The sequence below is a fragment of the Gadus chalcogrammus genome, chromosome 16, assembly GCF_026213295.1.
Source record: "Gadus chalcogrammus isolate NIFS_2021 chromosome 16, NIFS_Gcha_1.0, whole genome shotgun sequence".
Classification (NCBI taxonomy): Eukaryota; Metazoa; Chordata; class Actinopteri; order Gadiformes; family Gadidae; genus Gadus; species Gadus chalcogrammus.
Window position 1 is genome coordinate 35,458,411 of NC_079427.1, and position 13,157 is coordinate 35,471,567.

Sequence of the window (13,157 nt, forward strand, 5' to 3'; positions counted from 1 at the left end):
CTGTGTGTGTGTGTGTGTGTGTGTGGCTATCTGTAGGTTTCATGAGTGTTTGATTGACTGTAGGGTGTGTGCCCAAAGAGCTGATTGGAACTGAAGAGCGCAGACAAGGCTATGCACCAAGTGAGTAAACATATCCACATTACCACGACATAAAAGCGTTAAAAATCTGATGTTGTATGTGCCTAACATCAGAGTGGGTATGTGCCCCCCCCTCTCTCTCTGTCCAAGGAGCTGATTGGAATGAAGAGAGCAGATAAGGCCAGTTCATCGGCAGCTGCCAGGGGCTCTCTTCTCTCAACGTCCAGGTTTTCTGCCAGCTATCATGACAAATTTATAGATTCATTTTAAATAAACAATTGAGTGTGAAGTCACTGCACATTTCCTGGTGTTTTTTTGGTACCTGAAAGAGAGTTTTTTTAGTTAAATTGTGCACCTTTTCCACTAGGCCAGAACGTTTGTACATTTAGAAGACATAAGTTACGTCAATTTAATGGCAGATGTGCTCCGCTAATTATGTGGGCCGGTCTGAGCCAAAAAATGCCCGGGCCGTTTTGTTCTCCCAGTCCAGCCCTGCCCCCATGTGTTGCAGAGGTTAGTGAGAAGTTTTGAAGTAAACTGTGGACCTCGGTCCGAAACCATGTATTGCGGCACCCCCCACCGGGTGAAGATTTCCTCTCTGAGGATTTTGACCAGACGGGGTGTCTTGCTGTCCCTCAAGGGAAACATTTCCACCCATTTAGAGCAATAGTCGACCACCACCAGGAGGTAACAGTTGGCTTTCTTACTTCTAGGTAATGGCCCCATGAGGTCAACACCCAGCATCACTCCCGGTTTTTCAACTACTGTGCTCTGCAGTAGTCCTGATGGCTTGGCGTTATCCGCTTTGTACTGCTGACAGGGTATACAGGACTTGACATGTGCCCACACATCTTTGCGGACATTCGGCCACCAGGCTACTCCCAACACCTTTAATAGAGTCTTCAGCTGACCCAGGTGACCACCAAGGGGATTATCATGAAAGTACCTCAGAAATTCGGACACCAGGGATTGTGGAACGACCATCTGGTACTTCTGTCCCTGGTCCCGTACAGGAAGTCTTCTGTACAACACCCCTTGTTGGACCACAAAGCCAATGCGAGTTAAAGGCACATCTGTCTGGGCACTGTCCTGCTTCAGCTCACACACCCGTTGGTCCTTCTCTTGTTCCTCTGCTATCTCTGCCAGGGTAGTAGGCAAAACAGAGTAGATTTTGGTGGAGACAGCCCAGCACGGTGATGGGTGAATTGAGAGAGGTTCGTGAGCCCGGGACAACGCATCTGGTGCTGAATTGAGACAGCCCTTTCGGTAATGTACCTTGAAATGGAACTGCTGTAATCGTAGGGTCCACCGGGTCAGACGGGAGCTAGTCTTTGGGCAATTGAACGCCCACGACAGTGCAGCATGATCAGTGTAGACGGAGAACTCCACTCCTTCTAAGTAGTGCCTCCACTTTTCAACCGCCCATACCACTGCCAGGCACTCCTTTTCCGAGGTGGAATAATTGCACTCTGGACCTCGGAGTCCCCTGGAGGCATAGGCTATCACCTGCTCCCCTTCTGGTGTGTTCTGGGACAAGATGGCGCCAAGGCCCACGTCACTAGCATCTGTTAGCACCTGGAATGGTAAGGATAGATCAGGCTGTGCCAGCACTGGTGGATTCTGCAAGGCCTCCTTTAAGGCATCCACACTGGCCTGGCATTCACTGGTCCATAGCCACTCCACTCCTTTCCTCTTGAGATGGTTAAGCGGGGCTGCAAGGTCGGCAAACGGGGGAATGAATTTATGATACCAGCCAGCCAGTCCAAGATAGCGCTGCAGAGCCTTTAAGTCCTTGGGAGTAGGGAAGTCAGCCACAGCCTGTGTTTTAGCTGGGTCCACCTCCACCCCTCTGTCTGAGACAATGTGGCCAAGAAACTTAAGTTCCTGTTTGAAAAAGTGGCACTTCTTCATGTTAAGGCTGAGGTTTGCTTCTTGCAGCCTTTGGAAGACTGCAGCCAGATCCTGTATGTGGTTGTGGCGGGAATGAGAATACACAATGATGTCGTCTATGTACACAAAACACATCTTTCCTCTCAAATTCCCTAGGACCCGCTCCATTAGCCTTTGAAAGCTTGCAGCAGCATTTCGGAGACCGAACGGCATGGATTTGAACTGGAACAGCCCTAGTGATGTTATAAATGCAGTCTTAGGCTTGCTTTCTTTTGTCATTGCCATCTGCCAATATCCCGATTGCAAATCCAATGAACTGAACCAAGAGGCTCCCTCCAATGATTCAAGAATGTCGTGTATGATGGGCATTGGATATGCATCAGGCAAGGTCTTGGCATTCACTCTCCTGTAGTCTACGCAAAACCTATAGGATCCATCAGGTTTGTTGACGAGAACCACAGGTGAGGACCAGGCAGATTGTGATGGTTCGATGATGTCCTCAGCCAGCATTTTCTCCACATGTTCTTCTACTATTCTCTTCTTCAGAGGAGATACCCGATATGCCTTGCTCCGGACAGGAACTTCATCTTCCAGGAAGATGGCATGCTTCTCCACCTCAGTTTTTCCCAGCTTCCCAGAGGTATCCGTCGGCCAGTTTTCCATAAGTTGCTGAAGCCCTTCAGGCCAGTTAGAATCATGCCTGGGAGATGGGGTTTCTGTTGTAGAGGAGACCCAACACTGAGGGTAAGCACCCGGAGGCAGGGCATAGTAGAGGTGTACCCCCTCTAGAGAGCTAAGACTGTTGTTGTTCCACCCAGTAGTGGTGAGAGGTTGTCGTTTAAAGGTATGATAGGTGTAGCCTCTATCTGTCTTTAGTCCATAACTGTTCTTAGCCAGATGAATGAGAACACCGGTAGTAGCTAGGAAGTCTAGGCCTAGAATCACAGGGAAAGCAAGGTGACGGTCATCCATCACGTGTACTTCAGCAGGCCATTGTTTGCCATGCCAATCGAGGCAAATAGTTTTCTTCCCCAGGGCTTGGTGTGTGGTCCCGTCTGCCATGACGAACCTCTGTCTCTCTGCTGGTAGGAAGTTTTCATCTGCTGCTGTCACCTGTCGCCATAGACTCTGCTTCATCAATGTGAAAGTGCTGCCTGTGTCTACTACAGCGTCTCCCTGCATGCCTCTGATGGTAATGGGAACTAACAGTAGACCCTGTTGATCTTTATCTCTGTGTGTTTGATGTTGAACTACCGTTAATTCAGCTGCTCCATGCTTGCTCCTTTTATCTGATGTTTTTTTTTCTTGTCTATCTGAACTAGCATGCACCTTCTGCCAGTACTCCTTGGCTCCAGAGCAGTCCTTCTCCACCATAGAGCCCACCTTCACCAGTTGTGCCACGGTTGTCACCGTCCCACGGAGGCACCCCGCTATTTTAGGATTGCTATTATTCAAGATACGCCTTACAATCTCTTCTTCAGGCATGTCCTGCTTCCATTCCAGACATAAATCCTGGTAGTCAAAGGCGAAATCTCGGAGGCACTGGTCTGGCTTCTGAACGGTGGTTCTCAACTTCTCCTCCACTTCACTCAAGTAATCTGTGGATAGGAAAGCTGCTAGAAAGGCTTCTCTGAATGAGATCGAATCATGTACCTGACTTTTGGTAGCTTTCCACCAACTGAGTGCTGAGCCCTTTAAAACTGAGGATAGCGCACCCATTAGCTCATGCGAAGTAATGGGTCTCATTTCTAGAAAGTTTTCACACCGTTCGATAAACCGCAAGACATCAGAGGATTCACTGCTAGGGCCGAATCTGGGAAAATCCAGGTTCACAGGGGGCTTGTGGTACATTGGAGAGGCAACAGACTTCATACGGCCAGGAGGTGTTGCAACATACTGACCAGCTTGGGTAACCATTGGGCTAGCTTGGGTAGCTATTGGGCTTACATTAGTGGAGACTGCTATAGTTCTCAGTGGTACGGGAGTGCTAGTGGGCCTTAGCCCGTGCACTTGTTTTCTCCATTGTTCATCTCTTCGAAGAAGGCAATTGTACACTGTCCTCTCCAACTTTCCTATACCATCACACGAGAACTTTTCTAGTTGAGTCAGGTTTTCTTCCACCCACCCTCTAAAACTCAACTCCCTATTTACAGCACTTGTTACAGACTCCCTAAATTCAGCTTTAAACTGTTCCACTTGGTTTTGTAGGCTATTGATGTTATTTGCCAATTCCTCACTCTCTGTCTGTGTTTCCTGTGTAACCGTTTCTTCCCATACAGCCCCCCTGTTATCCTCACCATTATTATCATTACTATCACCATCATTTTCAACATCATTTTCATTACCAACAACATCATTTTCGTCATTATCAACATCCTCCAAACCCATTCTAACCCTACCCACAGTATTTGGAACATTACCAGGAGTGCGTGGAACATCAATAGGGCTATGACCAATGTGGTGTGTAGTGCTAAGTGTACTAGTGTCATTGTCACTTATATACAATGAGCTCAGAAAATAAGATATATCTGAAGTAGATCTTCTCGTAACAAAAGGTCCTGCAGTAAAATCTGGATCACCAAATACAGGCCTTAGATTAGGCAAAGAGGTCCTTCCCTCTCTATGAGCCATATTACTAAATGTATCTCAATATTTTTTCACAAACAACAATCAAAGTAACTCTGGTACACGTAATGGCCACCATATGTAACACTTCGACTAATCTTTTAGCCCAATTATTAGGATAGAAACGCGAGTTTCTTAATTTGAGAACCAAGCACATTGATTGTGTTCGTTTGAGACCACTTAATAATAATACACATAACGAGGATATAGCTCAGGGAATTACATTAACCCATATATTTTCAAACTGTTCATATTTCCATATACATTCCCCAAACAACCCTCAAATAAACCCACAGTCCAGATTCCCCAAAAGTCTTTTCCGCCGATGTGATCTGATTACCGCGTTAATAAGCGGCCTCCATTTGCGTGCCCCTTGTGCACACTCGCGCGTTCTCCCTCTAGTTCAAAGCAAACAAAAAAGAATATCCAAACGAAATCCCCGATGTCCCCGAACAAAACTCCGCCAGCAACTGTCTCTTACGTCCGGGGAAAAAATAGGCAAAGAAAAACAAGATGACCCAGGTCGTAACAAAAACCTCCAGCAAAAAATATAAATCGCTCTTACCGACGTATCCAAAGAGTCGGCAAGAGTTGTCGACTTTGTCCAGTGGTACTTACAGCTTTTCCACTATTAAGCTTTCTCAGTTGGACTGGCGTTTGTTAGAGGTCCCTCTCAGACTCCCTCCATTCATTCATTACGCGCCCCTCCATTCATTAATTTCCTTGTATTTAAAACCTCTCGAACCTCATCCCGTCAGCTGACAGGCACGTCAGCTGATTTGCGGAACACCGATCCCCCGGTCAGAAAACAATAACAGTCATAAATATAAAATAAATACATATAAATATAAGGCCACAGGTACACATTAAGGTAGGAACATTACTTTAGGATCACCACATTATACCTGTGAATTCTTTACATATTGAAACCAGGTAATATTTTTACAGTGTATCCTAAAATATTAAATATGTGGCCTAGTGTCACAATGTGATTGTTGGTGTTTAATTATCATGTGGATGTTGATGTTTATCATTGTCATGTGGATGGTGGTGTTTTTCATTGTCATGTGGTTGTTGGTGTTTTATAATCATGTGGATGTTGGTGTTTATCATTATCATGTGGATGTTGGTATTTATCATTATCACGTGGATGTTGAGGTTTATCGTTATCATGTGGATGTTGGTGATTATCATTATCATGTAATTGTTGATGTTTATCATTATTATGTGGATGTTGGTGTTTATCATTCACATGTGGTTGATGGTGTTTATCATTATCCAGATGTATTGATGGCACACATCAATGAGATGTGTTGATGGTTTAGATCGCTCCTGGAGGTCACACCCTGGCGGTATGGCCACGCGGTGTGACCCTCTGTCTAGGAACACGACCACTTGAGTTCCACCGAGCACACACTGATCAGGGAACTAAAAAATATTTTGTACGCCAAAGTTTCAATGAAATTGCAATGCAATCCACATCATTAATCCGCACGTGAATGAATGCACTCTTCTGGATGACGGATCACCAGAAAAGCTGAATTGATTTCTGACCCCATCAGCAGTCTGATATTATACGAAGGAAGCCTAACTTGTTCAACCAGTTTGAGCCGGTCAGGGGATTACCAGTTAGCCAATATTGATCGTGTTACAAAGTTTTGAATTTGTAAAGAATGCAAAGCATAATAACATATTGTTCATACACCTTGACGTCAATCATATATCGGCCAAAAAAACCTGTAATTAGTTAAATTTGTATATAGGCCGCGATCTATATTCGCGGAATTATGATAACACACACACACACAAACTACCTGAGTTGATCCAACTGGGGCCTCCATCCCCTACCTCGAATAAGGGAACCTGGAAGAAGGACAGACGGATAGAGTAAAATACATAGATAATACATAGACAGAGTAACAGACAGAGTAATAGACAGAGTGACAGACAGACAGACAAACAGACAGTAATAGTATCCTGATACAGGTAGACAGACAGACGCAAAGAGAGTGATGGTGATATCCTGGTACAGGCAGTGCTTAATTTGTCAAGTGGGAGCTCCCGGAGCGCTGAGGACGAGTAGAAAAAAAGCGGCGGGGGGGTGGGGGGGGGGGGGCTCTGGTGGGCGCTTTCGAACAACCCACACTTATTTAGTCAACATCGCAAGAAATTAGCCTACTAAAGCCTTGTGAATGGGGATGTACCCAGAAAAAATAGTAAACATATGTTAGGTTGGAGAGACACACAGCCACACGTTATAAAGTTTACCGTTGTTTACTAACAGTTGAGGAATAATGTCATGCACTCGCAGGTGCGTCATTGAGTCATTGTATTCTCAACACAACAAAATACACCAAGTCCTTGAAAATGGATCTCCGTCGCATCAAAAGATGAAAACAAATAGATAGGCTACCTCATAGATTATAGTAGGCCTAGTTAGAACAACAATCTGGCATGACAACTTGGCCACGTTAACAAATAGATACATATTATTAACCAGAACAATACCAGAATACCACAAAAACCATAATAATAATAAAGTTCATTTTGGCCTTCTTGCCCCTCTTCTCCGCAGCCACTTTCGCTAACTCCTCGCAGATTTATCACACATCACTCAACCGACTCGCGTCACTCCAAGTCCAACCTCTCTTGCTGCATATCTGAACAAAACACACACATGCACACAGTATTAGCCCCTCACACGCACACACACACACACACACACACACACACACACACACACACACACACACACACACACACACACACACACACACACACACACACACACACACACACTCCAGATCCAGCTGGCGGAGCGCACGTCAGAGCTTCCGGAGCGTGCTCCCCCTTGCTCCCCCTCAAATTAAGCACTGGGTACAGGTGTATCCTGATACAAGTGCGCAGCAACCAATAACGTAATAAAGGCCAATAACATAAAAACTGCCAATTACGTCATAATTTAAATGTAATAAAGCCAATAACGTAATAATAACTTTTTTCCAATTATGTTATAACTTATTGCGTTATGGGCTACAGATTACAGAAGAGTCAATTTGGATTTATATGTAACTCTTAGGGTTCCATTATAGTACTCATGTGCATCCATCTCCATGAACACGCAGACGCTTCGATGCTGGAAGGCTAGGGCTGCGGGAATGAGACGTTAGCTGACCAATGACAGCCCTGTTGTCTACATCGTTCTGAATAGCCTTGACTGATAGTAACATTTTTTGGAGGCACACGTCGGGCTAAGGAGAGGGTCTCTGGCAGGGTTTGCAACGATGGAGAGGGTTCTCCATGGCTACGGAGAGCACTTTACGCAGTATCATAAACAACTTTTGCTCTGAGATTCTTGAATCGGCCAAAAAAGGTTTGGGGCCAGCCTGATCTGCAGAGCGACATTAGATTGCTTGCAGATTTGGCTGAAGATGTAATAACTGAGCTGATAATGTAATAATGCATAAATATGGCTGCAACCCCCCCCATTCAATATTATCATATCAGACAGCTTTATTCACCAATATTCATAACCTCTCTCTGTGTGTGTGTGTGTGTGTGTGTGTGTGTGTGTGTGTGTGTGTGTGTGTGTGTGTGTGTGTGTGTGTAACGTACTGGCTCTAGGTACGCCACATAGAAGGGGAGACCACGCACATTTCAATCATATTAAGGACATTTATTAAACAACTAGATATAAGTGTGGTGTAAGTCAGTGTAAAGGAAGAACTCAGGATGTGGTGTGGATCAGTATAGGAGCATTCTACTAAACACAACAGAAGCCAAAAACTGCAAGGAGGAGAGAGAGACCGCCATGTTGGATCCGTATAGCCTTTTATCCTCCAGCCGATCACACGCACCTGAGCAGAGACAAGGAGAACACCAATAATCCAATCTGCCCGTGGGCGGGGTTAGCTGGGCTGTCACAGTGTGTGTGTTAAGGCCATCCTCCCAGTCACGCTGGAGCTCCGAACAGTACCCACGCAACAACGATTTTAGTGTGAGATGAAACCGCTCAAGAGCTCCCTGGCCCTGAGGGTGGTACGCACTGCTCAAACTGTGTTTTATTCGAAGATGTTTTAAAACTTCTGCAAACATCTTGGACGTAAAGTTGCTACCTCTATCCGATTGTATTACTTTAGGGATACCAAACACTGAAATAAATTGCGAGAGAGCTTTTTCAATTGACTTCGTGTTGATGCTTCTTAACGGGTATGCAGCGGGATATCTCGTGGTCTGACACATCACTGTCAACATGTGAACCGCACCAGACTTGGATGCCGGCAAGGGACCCACACAATCGATCAACAAGTGCTCGAAAGGCTGGCCCACTGCTGGAATTGGATGCAACGGAGCGGGTTTAATAGACTGGTTCGGCTTTCCAGTTACCTGACACGTATGACACGTCTTTATGCACCCTGCCACGTCTCGCTTCAAGCACGGCCAGTAGAAATGTTTCAATAACCGGCTGTATGTTTTTCGCACCCCGAAGTGCCCAGCCCCTGCTCCGTGGGCCGCCTGCAACACCTGATCCCTGTACTTTACCGGCACAACAATCTGCATCACTGTTTTTCGCTCCCACCGTTATTGACAGACACAAATTTCCGCACCAACAACCCGTCACTATTAAAATACCCCCTCTCTGCACTTGGAATTTTTTCTCCGGACAGAGCTCCAACGAATAACTCCGCCAAGCCCTCGTCTTCTCTCTGTGCAGCAATAAAATCAACCCTATCAAAAGAAGTTTGCAATACCGGCATTTGAACGATCTTATTACTAGTTTTTGATAAACCTGACGCGGCCTCCACTGTCTGTGTGCGACTCCTTGCACGAGTCACGACACAGGCCGTGAAAACCTCAGGGAATTCCGCAGCACACTCATCCGGCCTAGTAACCTCCATAGGTTCAATAGTAACGATCGGCGGGGCTGGCCCACTGGGCCACACTTTATCTCTGGCTAGATTATTTCCCAAGATGACCTCCACCCCTGGCACTGGCAAAACCGGGCAGACTGCCACAACCACCTCCCCTTGCACAAGATCGGAATTCAACCAGATTGTATACAGAGGAAGAGACATAGTCTGCATCCCGATTCCCCTAATCAAAACACTCTTGCCAGTACTAGAGTTAACAGAAAATGGCAAAGCGGTCTCCGCCACAAAACTCTCCGTAGCGCCAGTGTCCCGCAATATTTTAACGGGTATCTTATTCGAACCATCGCCAAGAGCAATGAAACCATTAGTAATGAAAGGCCCATAGCTTCCATCGACCTGTTCATTGGCCTCAGAGCTAAACCGCTCCACTGCAGGGCAATCAGGCACCACACCACCTGAACCTCCAGCAGGGACTGTGCCATCTGTCAGCCGTGACTTCCACTCCACTTTCGCATAGTTCACCTGACACACAGGGGCAGCGCACAAGCCATATCTGGTAGAGGTCGACTTTCCCTCATTTTTATCTCTTAATGCGGGACAATCCTGTTTCCAGTGTCCCATCTCCATGCAATATCTGCATTGATTGACATTAAAATCGTTTTGGATCTTGTTTACCTCATACCGAGCATTTGCATTACCACTAGACCAGTGTGATCGAGGTTCTTCTCGAGTACGGTTACGAAAATAGTCACTGACTCTACTTTTATGCGTTAATTCAAACTCATCAGCGAGCACTGCAGCCTCAGAAACTGTTGAAACGGTGTGCTCATTGATAAACGTAGTCAGCCGCTCAGGGATGATATTCTTAAATTGTTCCAGTGTGATTAATTCGCACAATCCCTCAAAAGTAGTCACATTGACTGAGTGAAGCCAGCGCGTAAAAAACGCAACAAGATCCCTACCAAGTTCAGCATAAGTTTGCCGTTCACCTCTCTTCCAGTTTCTGAACCGCTGTCTGTAATACTCTGGCACTTGTTCATATGTTCGCAGAACCGCCTCTTTGACGCGACTATACTGTTTGCGCTCTGTAGATGACAACGCCACAAATGCATCTTGGGCTCTCCCCGTAAAGACTGTTTGCAGTAATAACGTGCGCTGAGTGTCATTCCAACTGTGCTCAACAGCAATACCCTCAAAAAGCGAAAAGAAGATATCGGGGTCACGTTCATTAAATTTAGGTAGAAATCGAATCATCCTCGACAGATCGCCGTGCGTGTCCGACGACACAGGAGAATCCTCCCCACCCCGCATCTTTCCTTCATCTATCAATCTCAGCCTCTCTGTTTGGATATGTTGTTGTATTCTTATTTTTTCCCGCTCGAATAGGCGCTCTTTCTCTCTTTCTTCCCTTTCATCCACTTGCTTCTTTTCCTCTGCCTCTAACCGTTTTAGGTCTATTTCTCGCCGATTTTCTCTTTCCGAGGCTTCACGCTCCCTCTCATACTCTCGCTTCTTTTGTTCCGCTTCCAAGCGTTTGAGTTCAAACTCACGCTGAAACACTCGACCCTTCTCTTGCTCCACGGCTTCTAAGAGCTTGTACTCAAGCTGAAGCTTTAAGATCCCGGACGAGCCCCCACATGTAACGTACTGGCTCTAGGTACGCCACATAGAAGGGGAGACCACGCACATTTCAATCATAATAAGGACATTTATTAAACAACTAGATATTGTGGTGTAAGTGTGGTGTAAGTCAGTGTAAAGGAAGAACTCAGGATGTGGTGTGGATCAGTATAGGAGCATTCTACTAAACACAACAGAAGCCAAAAACCGCAAGGAGGAGAGAGAGACCGCCATGTTGGATCCGTATAGCCTTTTATCCTCCAGCCGATCACACGCACCTGAGCAGAGACAAGGAGAACACCAATAATCCAATCTGCCCGTGGGCGGGGTTAGCTGGGCTGTCACAGTGTGTGTGTGTGTGTGTGTGTGTGTGTGTGTGTGTGTGTGTGTGTGTGTGTGTGTGTGTGTGTGTGTGTGTGTGTGTGTGTGTGTGTGTGTGTGTGTGTGTGTGTGTGTGTGTTTGTGTGTGTGTGTGTGCGCCAGCCTGGGTTAGCCCAGCCGAATCTGCAAGCGATCTAATGTCGCTCTGCAGATCAGGCTGGCCCCAAAGCTGTTTTGGCAGATTCAAGTAAAAGTAAAGCTTTGTTTATGATACTGCGTAAAATGCTCTCCGTAGCCACTCAGAACGATGGAGACCGCGGCCATTGGTCAGCTAATGTCTCATTCCCGTTGGCCCTAGTGTTCCAGCGGTGAAATGCAATACCACAATGAAAACTGCAACGCAGAACTTTGAAAGGCTCACAAATCCGTTGAAGCGTCTGCCTGGTCATGGAGTTGGACACACAGAGTACTGTAACGGAACCCTAAGAGTTACATGCATATCCAAATTGACTCTTTGCTCCTTTAAGGCATCCTGTGGAGTGGTATCTGTAAGGTGAGATATTTAATAATGTTCTGCAAGATGCAATAATAATGCTCGATGTGATCGTTTTTTCCAGAAATTTAAAATAAAATAAAGTGATACCTCAGTTATTATATTATTGGCTCAGGTATTACATTTCTGAAGGATTTCAATACAAGGCCAATCAAGTAATAACCAGCCAATAATGTTATAAGTTATTCGATTATTGGCAAAAATGTATTACGTTATTGGCAAGTTATAAGGTTATTGGCTTCATTACGTTAAAATTATTACGTTATTGGCCGTTATTACGTTATTGGTTGATACAAGGTGTATTCTGATACAGGTATATGTATACCTGCAGGGCTCCACATTTAAGGTGAAGATTCTATTCAATGTTCACCATGGTCCAGAATCTCTGAGATGTTTCTGGTGTGGCTCCTTTTCTCCTTCTTTAGTCTATCGTTAAACCCTTTGGTTTGAACACGCTCTCTCTCACGTACAACACACAGACACACAACTCTCTCCCACAAGGGCAGTGTACCTGGGTCTTACCTCAGCAAAGGGCTCCATGGCTGGGCAGAGAGGAGCAGGATAGCGGGGGGTCTGGGGTCCTCTGGAGGCCAGGCGGGCAAGGAGAGAGAGATCCCAAGTGTCCTGGACTGTGGGGGTTGTTTTACGATTGTGGTCAATACACCACTGAGAGTCTAAGCACGATCCAGTGCTAAAAGTAGGGCCAGAGAGTATCCACAGAGAGAAAGAGAGTGCTAAAGTAACCGGAGAGAGAGAGAGAGCGCTAAAGTAACCGGAGAGAGAGAGAGAGAGAGAGAGAGAGAGAGAGCGCTAAAGTAACCGGGGAGAGAGCGAGAGATTAAGTATTCACACAGAGAGGGGAACTCACTCTATGCCTTTAAGTTATTTAATGTACATATTGACATTCACACACACCACACGTACACACTAACAAATACTCAGCATACCCAGCTAGCTCTAGCTAGCATTTTGAAGCTAGCTGTGGTAACTGGTTATTAATAGCTTGTTCTTGGACGTGTCAAACTTCTAGAATATCTTCGCTTCCACGGTCCATAAATAGACCACCAGGCCATGGCCTGTGTTATGATCCCTGGGCCCCGGATCAAACCTCCCGATTGGCACCAAAACACTTGCCCCTCTGAAACAAGACAAGAATACAAATTACATGACAATACAAATACAAGGTCACACAGATTAAA

The 13,157-nt window shown here is 45.8% G+C and overlaps 2 protein-coding genes across 3 annotated transcripts in view; both read right to left on the minus strand.

The window, feature by feature from the left end:
- prkag3b (protein kinase, AMP-activated, gamma 3b non-catalytic subunit) overlaps window positions 1–12,905 on the minus strand; it is a 45,857-nt gene extending 32,952 nt beyond the window's left edge. The window contains exons 1-2 of one of the 2 annotated variants that reach the window (XM_056610515.1): window positions 12,481–12,905; window positions 6,408–6,456 (exon numbers count right to left, since the gene is read on the minus strand). In XM_056610515.1, coding sequence (XP_056466490.1) covers window positions 6,408–6,456; window positions 12,481–12,498 — 67 coding nt within the window. In that variant the 5' untranslated portion in view covers window positions 12,499–12,905. The remainder of the gene's footprint in view (window positions 1–6,407; window positions 6,457–12,480) is intronic. The other variant, XM_056610514.1, reaches the window with a different exon arrangement.
- LOC130405438 (uncharacterized) lies at window positions 16–6,393 on the minus strand. The gene has a single exon (XM_056610513.1). The coding sequence runs from the start codon at window positions 4,597–4,599 to the stop codon at window positions 508–510; it is 4,092 nt and encodes a 1,363-aa protein (XP_056466488.1). The 5' UTR covers window positions 4,600–6,393; the 3' UTR covers window positions 16–507.
- Window positions 12,906–13,157: the final 252 nt, after the last annotated feature.